Source organism: Sinocyclocheilus grahami, unplaced genomic scaffold (assembly GCF_001515645.1).
Source record: "Sinocyclocheilus grahami isolate Dianchi unplaced genomic scaffold, SAMN03320097.WGS_v1.1 scaffold1042.1, whole genome shotgun sequence".
Lineage (NCBI taxonomy): Eukaryota > Metazoa > Chordata > Actinopteri > Cypriniformes > Cyprinidae > Sinocyclocheilus > Sinocyclocheilus grahami.
The window spans coordinates 109,023-126,841 of record NW_015506221.1 but is presented as its reverse complement, the minus strand read 5'-3'; the positions used below and the strand labels follow the sequence as shown (position 1 = coordinate 126,841).

Sequence of the window (17,819 nt, the reverse complement as noted above, 5' to 3'; positions counted from 1 at the left end):
TCATAAATGCATTTAAAACATTAATCTCATAACATTATTTATTGCAGTTGTAATTATTGTTATTTGCAGTGTAAATTATTTAATCTGACTGGTAGCAGCCCTATAGTGTATATTGAATTTATAGAAAAATTTTAATAATTTGACATGTAAGATGATGCATACATCTAAAAAGGTTAAAAATAGGCCTTTGTAAAGGTAAATATGCAGATTTAAGTATGTAAAAGCAGATAGAACATGAAAATGATGAAAATATTGCTTCAGAATAAATAGTTTACTCCACCAAAAATCTGCAGTGATGCAGTTATTTTGTGTGAATATTTTGTATGGAATATTGTCTGCTGACATGAAAAGTTCACTGTATATCATAGTAATAAATACCATTAAAAGATATTTTGTTTTCTTTTTAATTTATACACATGAAATATTACGTATATGTATGTAATAAAATGTGTATTTCCATTACAGGTTTAGGTCTTAAATTTCATATAAGGTGGTATTAAAAAGGTCTTAAAAAGTCTTAAATTTAACTTGTTCAAGTCTGCAGAAACCCTGAACAAGCATAATACAAAGTTTTGTATACAAGTGTAATAATAGTAATAGTTGCAAATTGTTTAATTTAGACTATAAGTCTATGCTAATTCACAAATTACCTCAAACGCCGTCTATCCTTTAGGTTGGCAGGTTTTAGCACAGAAAAATACAGTACAGAATACAGAAACCAAATACTACATCGCAAATATGGAATCATTTCCATTCATGTCACCCATCCGCATTTGTACAAGTGTCTTCAAGTTCACGTGATCGCAAAACGCTCGGCTGTATTCGGTGTTTAAAAACAAAACAAAACATGAATTACCATTCTGAAACATCCTGTTGTAAGCGCGTTTGAGGAGGTGGTTGGTTGTCTCCTGTCAAGGAGTTCGGCTCAAACACGTAAGGCCGGACAACATTTCCCTCGGCAGTGACCACCATTACCGGTGTTTCTATTGACCTTACTTGTGAGTATCACCAATCCACAGCAGGCTACAGCATACATGATATTTCCCTAGTTACCTGTGGTTGGCCTGGCTGTGTGTCACTCACACAACAGGCTAATCAGAAGAGAGGCTCATGAATAATAATTAAACAGGCCAAAATAGACCTGTTCAAAGCAGAGCTCCTGAGAGAGGAGCTGTAAACATATATTGAGATGGTTTTTGGTACTTATACCGCAAATATACATTCTTAAGGACATCAAGACTTAAAATAAAACTCCAGAAAGGTGTAAAATATGTGACTTTTATTCTTGTATCTGGTCACATTGGATTAGGCCTCTCGGTTCCATCTTCCAGGTCTGCCCGGATGAGTTTCCAACACATGGTTCCAGCTCTTTCATTCAGCCAATCACGCAGTTCGATTTTTGTTGTTGTTGGTATAATGAAGGACATCTGTTATTCCAGTATTTTAATTGGCCGTCCCTGCTACAAACCACAAAGCAACAGCTAGCCGACATCGAGCTGCAGATGTGATTAAGAGACCAACGAAAGTTTGTTTGCCGGAAAATTCCGAAAGTTAACACTTTATTAGATCAACAACAACGGCTGTAACCGAAACTGGCCCTGACACGGAGTACAGCACAACTTATCACTGTTTGTCCAGTAACGCTTCAAAAGCACATAAAGCTGTGTTTTTCTGCTCTTTTTATAAGCCGTTAAGCAATAGGTCTGGTCTCGTGAAGGGGGCCGCTCATTTAGGATGTTTAATGAGTGTAGCCGGAGGGACGCATGCGTAACGTGTGAATGTGATCAACAGGTCAGTATCTCTGTTCCAAACCTCGGTGAGCTGCCTCTTTTTTAAAATTTGTATACATGTATATTACTAAATACTCTAGTATAGTAAAAAATATATAGTGTACATTTATTGTGAAGAACAATCTTTAAGGAACCATGTTTTTTTGTTTTTTTCACGTTTTATTGCCAAAAATAATAATAGTTTTATTGCGAAAATAGTTTCTGTGCCAAAGCAAGGTTGTAAATAAATAATATATTATAAATATAATGGTGTATATTAAATATGTATAGTAAATATTCTACTTTATGAAAGTAAAGATTTTATAGAAAAATTTACACTACTGTGAATAATAATATAAATAAAAAAAATCATGAGAAAAACAAACTACATCCAAAGATGGTGGACAAAACAAGAAATGTTGTTTTATAAAAAAAAAAAAAAAAAATTTAATACTGAAAATTTTATTAAAAATAGTTTTAAATAATACAAGTATCAAATATTTTGACTATGTTTGATTGTTTTGCTTGACATCAAGTCAGTCGATTCATGATTCACTGGTTTTCAGTTCACAAAGAATTTTTGCTAAATGATTAAGTTTGATGCACTATTGTGTGTCGCCATCATTTTGCACATTATTAAATTTGTATGTGAATTATATAATTAAATTTTTGTACACTAACAAATCAAAATGTTTGCATTTTAAGTTCGTTATGGTCTGACACAAACATTTCAAAATTTAAAAGTTGTATTTCAAGATAGATAATAGGACTTTTAATCAAGACAATGCATGCTTTGTTACAATCTATATTATATTGTATGCTATACAGATATTTATCACACTTCCTGTCGTATATTGTGAGTATTTCCAGTCTCGGTAAAACAGTAGACTGTTCCAAATCACTCTCATGAGGTTGATTTCACTTAGGATGCTGCCTTAGAAAAAAACTGCCAATGTAGACAGTAAGAAAGCGGACTTTTGGAACAGAGAGAAAGTGTCAAGCGTTTGTTGTCTTTATCGGAACAAATCCCAGCAGGAACGTCCTCTGTTCTGGTTTGGGTTCATTGGCCACTGTTTTATGAACTGTGTTCTTTTCTGCTTTTCCATCTGTGGCAGAATGACTCTTTTATATCTTCATTCTGTTAAATATCTGGCGGTGGACAGACTTTGTTGTCAGCAGTTTAAGAGACCGCCAGCCCTTTGTTATCCTGTCCATGTTTGTCTTTTATCTTAATGTGAAGTTTTCCTTCTCTCTTTCTTTTATAGATCACAGATGAAGGCATCTCTGTACCACTGAAAGGTATTTACAACTAATAATCTGTTTTTGTTTTGTTCTGTTTTTTTTACAATTAATATTACAATTAATATTGGGGATTGGGAAATAAGGAGAGAGGAAGAACCTAGAAAGATGTCTGACCATTAAAGTGGATCGAAATAAGTCGAAATAATACAAATGTGAATATAAAATAATTGTGTGTGTATATACTTGTGTGTGTATGTATATGTGTATATATATATATATGCATGTATGTATATGTGCATTTAATTGTACAAAATTAAAAATATATATTTTTAGACTTTTTACAGTAAAAAAAACTACAGTTAGATTTTAGTCAATAAAAAATATATAATACCTTTAATAATAGCTAATGATATATTTATCTAATTATATAAATTAAAAAATTATATATTTTAAATAATTTGAAAATAAATATAAAAATGTAAAAAATTGTCTAAATATTATTTACGTTTACATTTAGTCATTTAGCAGACGCTTTTATCCATAGCGACTTACAAATGAGGCCAATAAAAGCAGTCAAAACTAACAAAAGAGCAACAATATATATGTAACAAAGAGGCAGTGGCGTTAGGATCCATGTGCAGCTTTATTAGTTCACAAGGCAGGTCATACAGGCATAGATAGTTAACTGGCGTTAGAAACAACGAAGGCTGGGCAGAATCGTAAACAGTGTTCGTAATTAGGGTCGAGGCAGGCGGCAGGCAGAGTCAGAATAGGAAGGCAGCAAGCAATCGTAAACGGGTAAACAGTCCAGGTAATCAACAGGAATACAACACAGGGTAAACGCTCAGAAATGTCAGCAAGGCAAAACAAGACTTCGCAATGAGAGCAGGGAAGACACAGTTTAAGTAGACCGGGCAAATAGGAAACACCTGTGCAGGTGATTAGACTCTGGCATAGGGCATTGTGGGAACTGGAGTCCGAAGGGATAGGCCTTTATCCAAAGCGACTTACAAATTAGGACAATACAAACAGTCAAAACTAAGAAAAGAGCAACAATATATAAGTGCAAATGACAAGTCTCGATTAGCCTAACGCAGTACATGTAGCAAGGTGTGTGTATATATATATATATATATATAATACACACACACACACACACACAAAGAAAACAAGTAGATAGAATAGAAAAAATAGAAAGCTAGTGTTTTTTTTGTTTTTTTTTACAAAAATTTACATTCATATTTATATTGTATTATAAATGTAAATATAAAATAAATGTATCATATTTAATAATATATTACATGTAATTATACATAATTAAAACCAATGTTAAAATAATTTTGAAATAAAAACATTAGTTACATTAATTACAAATGTAAATAAATATCATAAATAACTTGAATAATTGTTTAATAATATATTTACATCTAATTATATATAATTAAAAATTAGATAAAAAAACAATTTAAAAATAATAGTTTAAAACTTATAAGTGTAAATATAATATGATTTCATAAAATATTGTAATAATATATTTATATCTAATTATCTTAGTTTATAAGGCCATAAACATACTTAATGCAGGCATTAATTAAAAAAATGAAATTTGGTCAAAATTTGGTTTACTTCTTTTTATGAAGTTTGTCAGTAAGTTGCTGAATGTTAAAGCATTAACACAAGAATTAGCTCTAGTGTGTGTGTGTGTGTTTGTTTGAGACCATTAAAGGATTTATTTATTCAGTCTGGTGCTCAGGAAGAACAGTGGAAAAACTAGACTCGTTCAAACAGGTGTTTTGCGTCATGTTGCACGACACCTGCGCATTAGCAAGGAGTAGAGCAATTTAGTGTGGTATTGATATTAAATTTGGATACCCAGTGAGCAAATCTGATGTATAAAATCTCCAATGTTTTGCTGTGGTGCCCATGTGGTGAATAAGTGTAATTACACCCGTCCAGCAGACTGTAGAGTTCTTTGACCCTTCACCCTGTTTTATCCCAGGTCACAGCTCTCCTCAACTGTCTGTGACCCTTTGTCTCTCCCTCCTCTCTCTTAGTTTCACCGCTAAGACGGCTCAGATTAACACTCTATTTATGTGTGTGAGACAGAGGAAGAGCAGAGAACGTGTTTGCCTGACATCAGTCATCCCCGTATTGCTGAATGTGTTCAATACATGTGTGTGTGTATAAGATGCTTATGAGGGTTTCAGACAAGTGCCTTTCTATTCTTATCTTTCTAGGGTCTAAGCTACCCACTCGAGAGACATTAAAACAACTAATTTGAACAAGACCTTCCTGTTTCAGAAGCCAAAGAGAGCATTTTAGCAAGTCTTTGTGATAAATTTGTGTCTGTTAGCTACTAGCATTGATGTACATATGCTAGAGTGTGCCTAAAAGCTAATCAATGTCAGTTGCTTCTTTGAAACACATTTGACCTTTTATATCTGAGGGAAACAGGATATTGGTCAAGAAAAAATATGTGGCGGGACAATATGGCCAAATGGGCGTTAAATATCAGAATGTCATTTAAATGAGGCTTTGCTGTTTCAAGAGCCAAAGAGAGCATTTTATCAAGCCTTTGATAAGTTTGTGGTTGTTAGCTATTAGCACTGACGTACATATGCGAGTCTAGATATCTAGTCAAGTCAGCGTCAGTTGCTGTTTAAAATGTTGCTTGTGTAATGTGATGTATGGTCTTCAGAGCATGACAAATGAGTGGTAAATATAATTGTACCAATGCTAGTTTGTTAAAACAGAGGCTAAGTAGCTACTTGGCTATTGGTTAGCATTAACCATTACCAATTAGCGTGCACATTCTAAAGTAGAGACCTGCACTCCCGCGGGAGTATCGCAGGACCCAACATAACAGGGTGCGGCGCGGGACAACTCTTGATGGGCGAGTGCGGGTGCGGGCGGGAAGAGACTCCTGTGTGTGCGGGATGCGGGAGAATAAAATGATTCGCGGGACTCCCGCAAAATAGAAATTATCTAAACATAAAGTGTCTAAAACATATACATTGTTATTTATCTGTTGCACAAAAGCAAAAAGAACCACTAATATTAACATTAAAATGATTGACATGCGCAAGCTAGGCATAGTTTCTATTTATAACACGTGTTTAAAGGGTTGCAATGTAGCCAATCACAGACTCAGCTGTTGATTTCTGGAACACAATGGCCAATCAGAGGTGATTAAGTTAGAATCTACTCACCGCAGTGCTGAAATTGCGTGCTCACGAATCCTCTCATTTTAACACACGAAGTGTAGACACTGTGAACGATTCATTGTGCATATATTTAATGTGTTATAACAGAGCTTTATGAGATCGCGTTTAACTGAGATGTCAGCTTTTAGTGATGATAAAGGAAGCGCGCTGCTTGCATTCTGCCATGCCAAACCATGCACGCAGAAGCACATGCTTGCTTTTCTATTAAAAATAACAGTGGTTTGTGATTGTGAATGTTGATGCTTAGCCTAAATAACACATATTTTATCTGGAGCGTTTATGCTGGTATGTTGTGGATCTTAGGAGATATTACACAACCCTTTCATGTAAATTTCTTCGATGTACTAAAAAAAATCGATATAGATTACTTTTATGCGGGCTTTTGCGGGCGGGAGCGGGACAAAACATGAATGCCGCGGGCGGGAGAGGGACCAGATAAGATATATTTCTGCGGGAGCGGGCGGGCGCGGGACAGAATCTTGCAGGAGCGGGACTGAAAAATCCGTCCCGCGCAGGTCTCTATTCTAAAGCTTGACTGATTGCACAGACACTATTGAAAGAGAACTGAACTCGATGATGATATCACTGAATCATCGATAAACTGACTTTAGCTGATAAATGACTCTGTTATTGTCGTCTTGCATTATTGACAAACTATTTTCCTGTTTGACTCTGTGAAGCTGTTTTGACACAACCAGTATTGTATAAAGCGCTATACAAATAAAGGTGACTTGACTTGAGATTACTGTTATAAAGTTTTAAATAATGATATTTTTTCTTACACAAATGCATCGATTCGCTTCAGAAGGCCTTTATTAACCCCCCTGAGCCACGTGGAGCACTTTTTATGATGGATCGATGCACTTTTTTGGGCTTCGAAATCTCTATCACCATTCACTTCCATTATAAAGCTTGGAAGAGCCAGGACATTTTTTTTTAAATGTAATTCCGATTGTATTCCTCTGAAAGAAGAAAGTCATTTACAACTACGATGAGTGTCAGTAAATCATGGGGTAATTTTCATTTTTGGGTGAACTATCCCTTTAATAGGCCGATTTTGATTTTATGTCAACTTTAACGAAATAAACATTTAGCTACATATTTCAAATCAACAAGAAAACAGACCACAAATATTGATGCGTTGACACATTTATTCAGTAAAATGCTGTCTAAAATGAGAATGTCTTTCTCTGTTTGTCGCTAGACTAGCAATGGCGGTGATTTTGATTCATCTCAGTGATTCAAATCTTTTTGAGTCTGTTCATCAGAAAGATTCTTTCAGTGACTCTTTTGCTATGCCAGTAGGTTTGGTGTCTTTTTGCATGTTTTGATCAAATCATTGAATCATTTACTCAACAGTTTTGTTTTTTTACTAGGGATGTCTGTTTTATTTGTTTGTGTGAATGACTCTTTGAAAAGAATCACATTGAGATTAACTTTGCCAGCGCTTCATCATACTATATTTAAAATATCTGTGACTAAAGTCAAATAATCCTGCTTGTTTCTTGTATTTTAGGTGCTGATGGGGAGGGTGAGGTAGCCGTTAGCGTGTTGTGCTCTCGGCTTCTCTCGTACGGCGTGTGGGATGGTGGACTGGCTCGTGACAGTAGTTTGTTATCGAGCACGGAGGAGCCCGCACCTTCTCTCCTCTTCCTTATGGTGACAGATGCTCAAGCCAAGCTACTCCAGAAAGAGCTGTCTGTGCTGCACACTGTACACACTTCAGGTGAGGCCTGCACTGGAGCATACTGGGTAGGGATCCATGTGAGCTGAAAGATACGGTTTTCTGGATGGAAATCAATGTAATTTTTGCGATCTTGTGTTCTGAACAAAAACATTTCGCAAATGACAATTAATACAGACCATAAATAAATGGTACATGAAGAATATTTACAGATATTAAAAATGTAGTTGTAGTTATTGCACTGTTGTAAATTATACAGATCTGTCTCTAAATTCTGATTGGATTAAGCATGTTTGCACAGTAAATACAAACAAATACAATATTTGTAATATTTAAAATATTAAAAAATATATTTTTTTAAACACACACACACACCTATTACCACACATCAGATGAATATTCTAAATAATAATATATATTTTTTTAATTAATGTGCCAAGTTACAACGTTACTTGGAAGATTTTAACTAGAACTGCATGATATTTTATAATTTTTCTTTAATACTTTATAGTAAAATTTTACAAAATTATATAAAATTTGTTACATTTTTTAATTAATGTAAAAATAACACCAATAAAAATTATCATTATTAAAATGGAGTTTGAATTGAAAAAAATCATATTTAGAATTTCGCTAAATAATTATTATTACATTTTGTAGTATTATACATTTTTATATTATTATATTTGATTATTTTATACTTAATATTCATATTTTTAAACAAAACAACAAAAAATATTTTCATATTTTTATCTTATAATAATAATAAATATTAGTTTATTATTTAAAAAAATGCATTTTAAATCAAAATCACAATATTTATCAGAAAAAATTGCAAGTCAATTCCCCCTAAATTGTACAGCCCTACTGTAAACAGCTTGACTAGTGAGCTGTTATACTCTGCAGAAAAAAAATGTTTATTGTGATTTATCAATAACATTTCAATAAATAGCATTTATACAATAAATTAATTAACAATACATTTAATAATGATAATAAACAATGGTCAATGGTCCAAAATCTTGCTTCTCAGAACTGTATATTAAATATTTAACTGTATTTGCTCATTGGCCATGATTGTCACCTCACATTCAGTTTGTACAGACACATTTTTCAAGCCCTACCTACACACACATACACACACCCCCTTGATCATGCTGCTGGCATGGTGAATCAGTCTTAATGGCACCATGCGGTTATCAACCAGTGAGTATTAAGGCATTACCTGCAGTGTGTGTGAACTGCAAACAGGTGTGTGTGATTGGAGCAGCTGCCATTAAAAGATTAATTAATGCAGTCTGGTGCTCATGTGCTTGGCATTCTAGCAAGGAGGAAAGCTCTTTTTTATTAGTAATTTTGGCCACCCAGTGAGCATTTCTGGATGGATCTTCAACCATCTGATCCAAGTTCAATGCTGCAGATAAACAAATAGAACAAACTAAATTAATAAAAAGAAATGAAGAATGTGGTTTCTATTTTTCTATTCTTTTACCAGGACAGGCCTGTCCTTTCGTCCTGCTAGTGTTGACTGGCCAGTTGGAGGATCTTCAGGCGGCTCTGTTGGTGTCTCTCATGGATGTTATTGGCCTGCGATACGGTCAGGGTGATTTGAGTAACTCCCTGTCCTGGTCAGATGGGCTGAACCGGCTTCATTGCCACCCACGGGGCGAACATCTCCTGTCCCTGCTGGGACAAAATGTAAAAGACGCTGGACAGGACACAGCAAAGGTCAGTTTATCGGTCTGTCTACCCATCCATCCATCCATTCATTCATCCATCCATCCATTCATTCATGTATTCCTTTGTTGTTCGTCTATTCATCTAATCTATTTCATCCACCCATTGATTTCATTGTCCATCCATCCATCGTTAATTTTTTTTAATGAAAAAAGAAGGTCTGTCTGTCCTTCCATATTATTCTTTTTCTATCCATCCATCCTTCAGTTTTTCATCCTTTTTATCTATTCTTTAGTTTCTTTCATCATTCATTCTTTTGTCCATCATCCATCCTTTTATCTATTATTTTGCCCATCCATCCATCTATCCATCCATTCATTCACTTTCTTTCCTTCCATCCATCTATTCCTTTTCCTGTCCATCCATTTTCTTTCATCCTTTCATCCATTCATCAGTTTCTTTCATCATTCATTGTTTTGTCCATCCATCCATCCATCCATGCATTCATCAATCCAATTTCTTTATCTAGCCATTCTTTTGTTTATCCATCATCTATCCATTTCTTTTTTTCTGTCCATCAGTCCTTCAGTTTCTTCATCCTTTCATCTATTATTTAGTTTCTTTCATCTTTAATCCATTCTTTTGTCTATTTATTCGTCCATCCATCCATCTGTCCGTCCTTCATTCCTGCCTATCTATTTATTTATTTGTGCTTCCATCCATCCTCCATTCCTTTGTTTACCTATACCTTCATTTATCCATCCATCCATCCTTCGTTCCTTTCAGCATCCATCCATCCATCAATCGAATTTCTTTATCTATCCATTCTTTTGTTTATCCATCATCCATCCATTTCTTTTTCCTGTCCAATTATCAGTCCTTCAGTTTCTTTCTCCTTTCATCTATTCTTTAGATTATTTTATCTTTATTCCATTCTTTTGTCTATTTATTCGTCCGTCCATCCATCCATCCATTCATCTGATCGTCTGTCCTTCATTCCTGTGTCTATCTTTTTATTTATTTGTCCTTTCATCCATCCATCCTCCATTCCTTTGTTTACCTATACCTTCATTTATCCATCCATCCATCGTTCCTTTGAGCATCCATCCATCCATCCTCTGTCTGTGTATCCATTCATTTGTTCATGTATCCAACCATCTTTTGTTCCTTTGTCTATCAATCCCTTAATTTGTCCATCTATACATCCATCCATTCATTTGGCCCTCTCCATTGCTTACTCTTACAGCATTCAATGGGTTGGCCAGATATTGGCAGGAATTTGAGTTCAGCCGTGGGTCAGGGTGATTTGAGTAACTCCCTGTCCTGGTCAGATGGGCTGAACCGGCTTCATTGCCACCCACGGGGCGAACATCTCCTGTCCCTGCTGGGACAAAACGTAAAAGACGCTGGACAGGACACAGCAAAGGTCAGTTTATCGGTCTGTCTACCCATCCATCCATCCATCCATTCATTCATGTATTCCTTTGTTGTTCGTCTATTCATCTAATCTATTTCAGCCACCCATTGATTTCATTGTCCATCCATCCATCGTTAATTTTTTTTTATGAAAAAAGAAGGTCTGTCTGTCCTTCCATATTATTCTTTTTCTATCCATCCATCCTTCAGTTTTTCATCCTTTTTATCTATTCTTTAGTTTCTTTCATCATTCATTCTTTTGTCCATCATCCATCCTTTTATCTATTATTTTGCCCATCCATCCATCTATCCATCCATTCATTCACTTTCTGTCCTTCCATCTTTCCTTCCATCCATCTATTCCTTTTTCTGTCCATCCATTTTCTTTCATCCTTTCATCCATTCATCAGTTTCTTTCATCATTCATTGTTTTGTCCATCCATCCATCCATGCATTCATCAATCCAATTTCTTTATCTAGCCATTCTTTTGTTTATCCATCATCTATCCATTTCTTTTTTTCTGTCCATCAGTCCTTCAGTTTCTTCATCCTTTCATCTATTATTTAGTTTCTTTCATCTTTAATCCATTCTTTTGTCTATTTATTCGTCCATCCATCCATCTGTCCGTCCTTCATTCCTGCCTATCTATTTATTTATTTGTGCTTCCATCCATCCTCCATTCCTTTGTTTACCTATACCTTCATTTATCCATCCATCCATCCATCCTTCGTTCCTTTCAGCATCCATCCATCCATCAATCGAATTTCTTTATCTATCCATTATTTTATCCATCATCCATCCATTTCTTTTTCCTGTCCAATTATCAGTCCTTCAGTTTCTTTCTCCTTTCATCTATGCTTTAGATTCTTTTATTTTTATTCCATTCTTTTGTCTATTTATTTGTCCTTTCATCCATCCATCCTCCATTCCTTTGTTTACCTATACCTTCATTTATCCATCCATCCATCGTTCCTTTGAGCATCCATCCATCCATCCTCTGTCTGTGTATCCATTCATTTGTCCATGTATCCAACCATCTTTTGTTCCTTTGTCTATCAATCCCTTAATTTGTCCATCTATACATCCATCCATTCATTTGGCCCTCTCCATTGCTTACTCTTACAGCATTCAATGGGTTGGCCAGATATTGGCAGGAATTTGAGTTCAGGCGTGATAGAGGCACCAGTGTAATTATGCGGCCCAATATAAGAGCAGGAGTGAGGTTAGCCATGGTCCATGGAGGCTGTGCTGGTGTGTAGATATGACTGACATGGCATTAAATAAATATATATACTACAGTAAAATCGAATGTAATTTGCAACTCAAATAGAAACCGTAGCCAATGCTGCTGGTTCTATATCTCTAAATGTTTAGATTCCAGTCTGACCTGGTTCACATTTCCCCAGCAGGAGAACACGAGTGGAACCAGCAGCTGGCTAAGAGAGCCAACAGTTAGAAGACCCCTCCGGAGCCACAGCCTGCAACAGAGCTCACCACGCAGGTACTGGATTTGATGTTTCATGCCAAGAACCCCCAAATATGATGATACTGTTCACTCTTAAAAATAAAGGTGCTTCAAAAGGTTCTTCAAGCGATGCCATAGAAGAACCATTTTTGGTTCCACGAAGAACCATTCAGTCAAAGGCTCTTTAAAGAACCATCTCTTTCTTACCTTTTTATAATCTGAAGAACCTTATTTCGCCACAAAGAACCTTTTGTGAAACAGAAAGGTTCTTCAGATGTTAAAGGTTCTTTATGGAACCATTTAGACAAAAAGGTTCTTCTATGGCATCGTGAAGCACTTTTATTTTTAAGAGTATAGTCCTTTCCTAAAACATAAAGGCAGCTATATATTTTCATGTATACAGACTCATTGAAAATGTTTAAAAATAATAAAATGTGATATAGAATGCTGCAGGGACGATGTATTTTTGTAAGCCATCCCGGTAAGTTCACATTAACAAAAAGCCAATAGGATAATTGTTAACTTTTGGATTATTGTACAAAATAAACTCTGTGACTAACACAAGTTTGATGCTTGCTAGTTTTGTTCATCAAGATAATCTTCTCAAATTAACACAAGTTTAATGAATTTTGAAGTCTAAATACAATTGGCAGAAGCAAAGACTTAAAGGGATAGTTCACCCAAAAATGGCCACAACCATATCACCCTGCAGCCCAAGACTGGTTTCCCACTGAAGCTAAGCAGGGCTGAGCCTGGTCTGTACCTGGATGGGAGACCTCCTGGGAAAACTAGGTTGCTGTTTGAAGAGGTGTTAGTAAGGCCAGCAGGGGGTGCTTACCCTGTGGTCTGTGTGGGTCCTAATGCCCCAGTATAGTGACGGGGACACTGTACTGTAAAAAAACACCGTCCTTCAGATGAGACGTTAAACCGAGGTCCTGAAATCCCATGGCACTTCTCGTAAAAGAGTAGGGGTGTAACCCCGGTGTCCTGGCCAAATTTCCTTCACTGGCCTTTGTCAATCATGGCCTCCTAATAATCCCCATCCATTGAATTGGCTCTATCTTTCTCTTTCCTCTCCACCTGTAGCTGGTGTGTGGTGAGCACACTGGCGCCGTTGTGCTGTGGCTGCCGTCGCATCATCCAGGTGGATGCTGCACACTGGTGGTGGATGAGGAGACCCCCCCCATATGATTGTAAAGTGCTTTGAGTGTACAGCAATACACAATAAAGCGCTATATAAATGCCTCATTCATTCATTCATTCATTCATTCAATTTACTCACACTAAAGCCATCCTAGGTGTATATGACTTTCTTCTTTCAGATGAATACAATCGGAGTTATATTTAAAAAAAAAAAATGTCCTGGCTTTTCCAAGCTTTATGATGGCAGTGAATGGTGGTTGAGATAAAAAAAAAAAAAAAAGTGAAAGAAGTGCATCCATCCGTAATTAAAAGTGCTCCACACGGCTCCGGGGGGTAAATAAAGGCCTTCTGAAGCTAATCAATGCATTTGTGTTACGCTACGCCTATGTCCTACATCATCATCTTGCTTCAAAATATCAAACACAATTCACTACCATTATAAAGCTTGGAAGAGCCAGGACATTTTTTTAATATAACTCTGATTGTATTCGTCTGAAAGAAGGAAGTCATAAAGGGGTCAAATGACGTTGCTAAAAAGAACATTATTTTGTGTATTTGTGTAATGCAATGTGTTTATGCAGTTTAAGTATCAAAAAACTAAAAATTATTTTCCATATAATGCACATTATTGTTGCTCCTTTATGCCCCGCCTTTCTGAAACGCGTAGATTTTTACAAAGGATTTCTAGTCGTGTCCTCTTTTGAAAGACCCAACAAAGTAGTTTCGCTTTCACAACGAAAAACACAGCGACTCCACAACATGGCAGCGGCGGCAACAGCGAGAATAAAAGTTACGCCTTCTTTCTTTGCGCGAACATTTGGGCGGTGTTATGCAAATCTTCCCATATCGTGACATAGACATGTGGGGGCGTGTTAGAACGAGCCGTTTTAGGTAGGAGTGGTTGACTCTTATTTTTTTTATAAAGAATATCTCTTTGGATTTGAGACTTTAGTCTTTGCAACTTTACAGATCTTCTTTATGCACCAAGAGCTTGTAACACTCCAAAGAGAAAGGAAATATTGAAATCGCATCATATGACCTCTTTAATAAACTGTAATCGCTAGCTTCCGCTAACTGTTATACGCACGCTCACAAGAGAGTGGCATGTGAAATAGGCATAGCGTAAGAGCCAGGATATTTTTAATTATAACAAACACAAACGCATCAATTCGCTTCAGAACGCCTTTATTTAACCCCCCGGAGCTGTGTGTATCACTTTTTATGATGGATGGATGTACTTTTTTGGGATCAGAATCTCGAACCCCATTCACTGCCCTTATCAAGCTTGGAAGAGCCAGGACATTTTTAATATAACTCCAATTGCATTCGTTTGAAGAAAGTCATTTACACTTAGGATGGCTTGAGGGTGAGTAAATTATGGGGTAATTTTAATTTTTGGGTGAACTGTCCCTTTAAACTTGGGCTACAAAAGAGCTACACCACATTCACATGACTTCAGCGTCACCAACAAATCTTCAAGTCATTCTTTAAAAAACTTTTCCCTGAAAGTTTGAATTAGAATAGTTTGCAAGAGTGGGATTATAAACACAAGGCTTTGAAAGCAACTAGTGAGTAGATGAGTTTACCTGTTCATCATGATGGCGTTAAATGTCCCCGACAACCTCTGTAGTGCCATTTAGCCACTTATTAGCAACCGCCATTTTCAGTAAAAGCTTTAGAAAAATTATAATGTGGTATTACTGATGTATTTTATGTTGTAGAATAAAACGTGACCATATATTCAGCTTGTGTTAACCCCAGAATTTCAGACATTAAACCAAAAACCCATTCAAAAGACACATTCATTTCAGGATGATGGAACCAGAAGTGCTAAAATGCGCTACAAAAAGCCATCCCTCCAGCACTCTATTCTTTTGTTTGAATTAAATAATTAAATTTTTATATTGCCAAAGTTATAAATAAAACAATAAAATATAAAAAATAATATCCATATAATATGCTGAAATATTATCTGTAAAAATTCATCTGATTTCCAACCAGTCTTTAGAAAGTGGAATGCAACCATAATTATGTAAAATTCTATAAGTATTAGCTTTTTTCTGAATTTTTTTTGTGGACCCCTTAAAGCCCGCTTATATAATAAACTTAATGATTTAAATCAATCGAATAACAGATACAACAGTTTATATAACTTATTTGTGTTTCAAAGAAAAACAAAAGATATATATTCATATATATTGATTGACTTATTGCACAATGGAAGAGAGGAAACTTGTTTTTATACTTGCCATTATTTTTGCAATCCTCTTTGGTGCCACTAGAGGGGCAGAAATGACATATTTCACCTTTAATTTCTTATTTGAAAGCAATGATTAAGCCATAACCTCAGTTCAGTTGGAACCCAAACGTTGACGTTCCCTGGATCTTCTGAGGGGTTTCCATAACACTAACTTTCCATCAAGTTGTTGAAGTTTCCATACAGGCAGTCAAATTTAGATTTAATTCGCAAGTCAATATTGATATGTCATGATCAGTGCATAGGATTGTATTTTTGGAAGCTGAAGTTACATTTTCTATGAGGAGCTTGTTTGAACATTTTCCACCAGGCTGATCCAGTACCCACCTCCCCCCTCCAAGGGCGGCATTACCGTGACAACCGAGGACCTGGAGTGCCTCAAGGATGGCGAGTTTCTCAACGACGTCGTCATCGACTTCTACCTCAAGTGAGTCTGAGGGTACTTATGAGGGTTTCAGCTTGTAAAATTAGATCTGATATTTTCCCTAATATTAAATACTCCCTTCAGGTATCTTCTGTTGGAAAGAGCCGACAAAGATGTGGCCGAAAGATCTCACATCTTCAGCAGCTTCTTCTATAAGCAACTTACTCGAAAAGATACTAGCTGTCCAGAAGAGACCAGCAGCACGTAAGAAATCACCTTTTGCACTGCGTTTATACTGGGTTTAAAGAGACCGTACACCCAAAAATGAATGAAATGTCACTTTAAGGAATTTTATTGCTAATTTGTGCATTTCCTGCCGGTGTGAATGACTGTGTGGTGTTTTTCCACAGAGCCCCGTACAAACGACATCAAAGAGTGAGAACGTGGACACGTCACGTGGACATCTTTAGCAAGGACTACCTTTTTATACCCGTAAATCAGGAGTAAGTGGGGAATTTAAATATAAAACATGCACAATCAAATATTGGGTAAAATAATTACAATTAACTTAAAAAAAAAAATTTGAGTGAAGTATACACTAGTGTTCAAAATTTTGGACTTTATGTAATTAAAAATACAGTAAAAACAGTAATCTTGTGAAATATTATTACAATTTAAAATAACTAATTACATTGTAAAATGTAATTTATTCCTGTGACGCAAAGCTGAATTTAAGCATCATTACTCCAGTCTTCAGTGTCACGTGATCCTTACAGAAATCATTCTAATATGCTGATTTGCTGCTCAAGAAACATTTTTTATTATTATCAGTGTTGAAAACTTAGAGGCATTTTTAGGATTCCTTAATAAATAGAAAGTTAAAGGGATAGTTCACCCAAAAATGAAAATCTTTCCCCCAGGGCATCCAAGATGTAGGTGACTTTGTTTCTTCAGTAGAACACAAACGAAGATTTTTAACTCAAACCGTTGCAGTCTGTCAGTCTTATAATGGAATTGAATGGGAATCACAGCTTTGAGAGTAAAAAAAAACATACACAAACGAAACCAAATTAAACCCTGTGGCTCGTGACGATACATTGATGTGTAAAGACATGAAACGATCTGTCTGTGCAAGAAACTGAACAGCATTTATATTGTTTTTTTTTTACCTCTGATGCTCTGCAATGTCTGAACTGTCCTGATCGCGTCCTGAGTGCATTCTCAACAGCCGGCGCCTGACGCGTCTTTTTCTACTTCTTACTTTACGGCGGATCGCAGACTTATAAGTGCATTACCGCCACCTATCTCTCAAATGGACCATTGACACTCCTAATTGAGATTGTAGATAGAGTGTCAATGGTCCATTTGAGAGATAGGTGGCGGTAATGCACTAATAAGTCTGCAATCCGCCATAAAAGCAAGAAGAAGAAGACGCGTCACGCACCGGCTGTCGAGGACGTGCTCAGGACAGTTCAGACATTGCAGTGCATCAGAGGTAAAAAATTATATAAATACTGTTCGGTTTCTCGCACAGACCGATCGTTTCTTGTCTTTGCACATCAATGTATCGTTACGAG

General features: G+C 36.1%; 1 protein-coding gene across 6 annotated transcripts in view; it reads left to right on the top strand.

Annotated features, from left to right (window-relative positions):
* senp7b (SUMO specific peptidase 7b) overlaps positions 1-17,819 on the top strand; it is a 50,143-nt gene that overhangs the window by 20,014 nt on the left and 12,310 nt on the right. For 2 of the 6 annotated variants that reach the window (XM_016251417.1, XM_016251412.1), the window contains exons 10-17: positions 3,035-3,068; positions 7,752-7,961; positions 9,415-9,547; positions 10,923-11,022; positions 12,420-12,514; positions 16,189-16,305; positions 16,387-16,506; positions 16,653-16,745. In XM_016251417.1, the coding sequence (XP_016106903.1) occupies positions 3,035-3,068; positions 7,752-7,961; positions 9,415-9,547; positions 10,923-11,022; positions 12,420-12,514; positions 16,189-16,305; positions 16,387-16,506; positions 16,653-16,745 (902 nt within the window). Of the gene's footprint in view, positions 1-3,034; positions 3,069-7,751; positions 7,962-9,414; positions 9,648-10,922; positions 11,023-12,419; positions 12,515-16,188; positions 16,306-16,386; positions 16,507-16,652; positions 16,746-17,819 lie in introns of all 6 variants that reach the window. The other 4 variants (XM_016251418.1, XM_016251416.1, XM_016251415.1 and 1 more) reach the window with 3 other exon arrangements.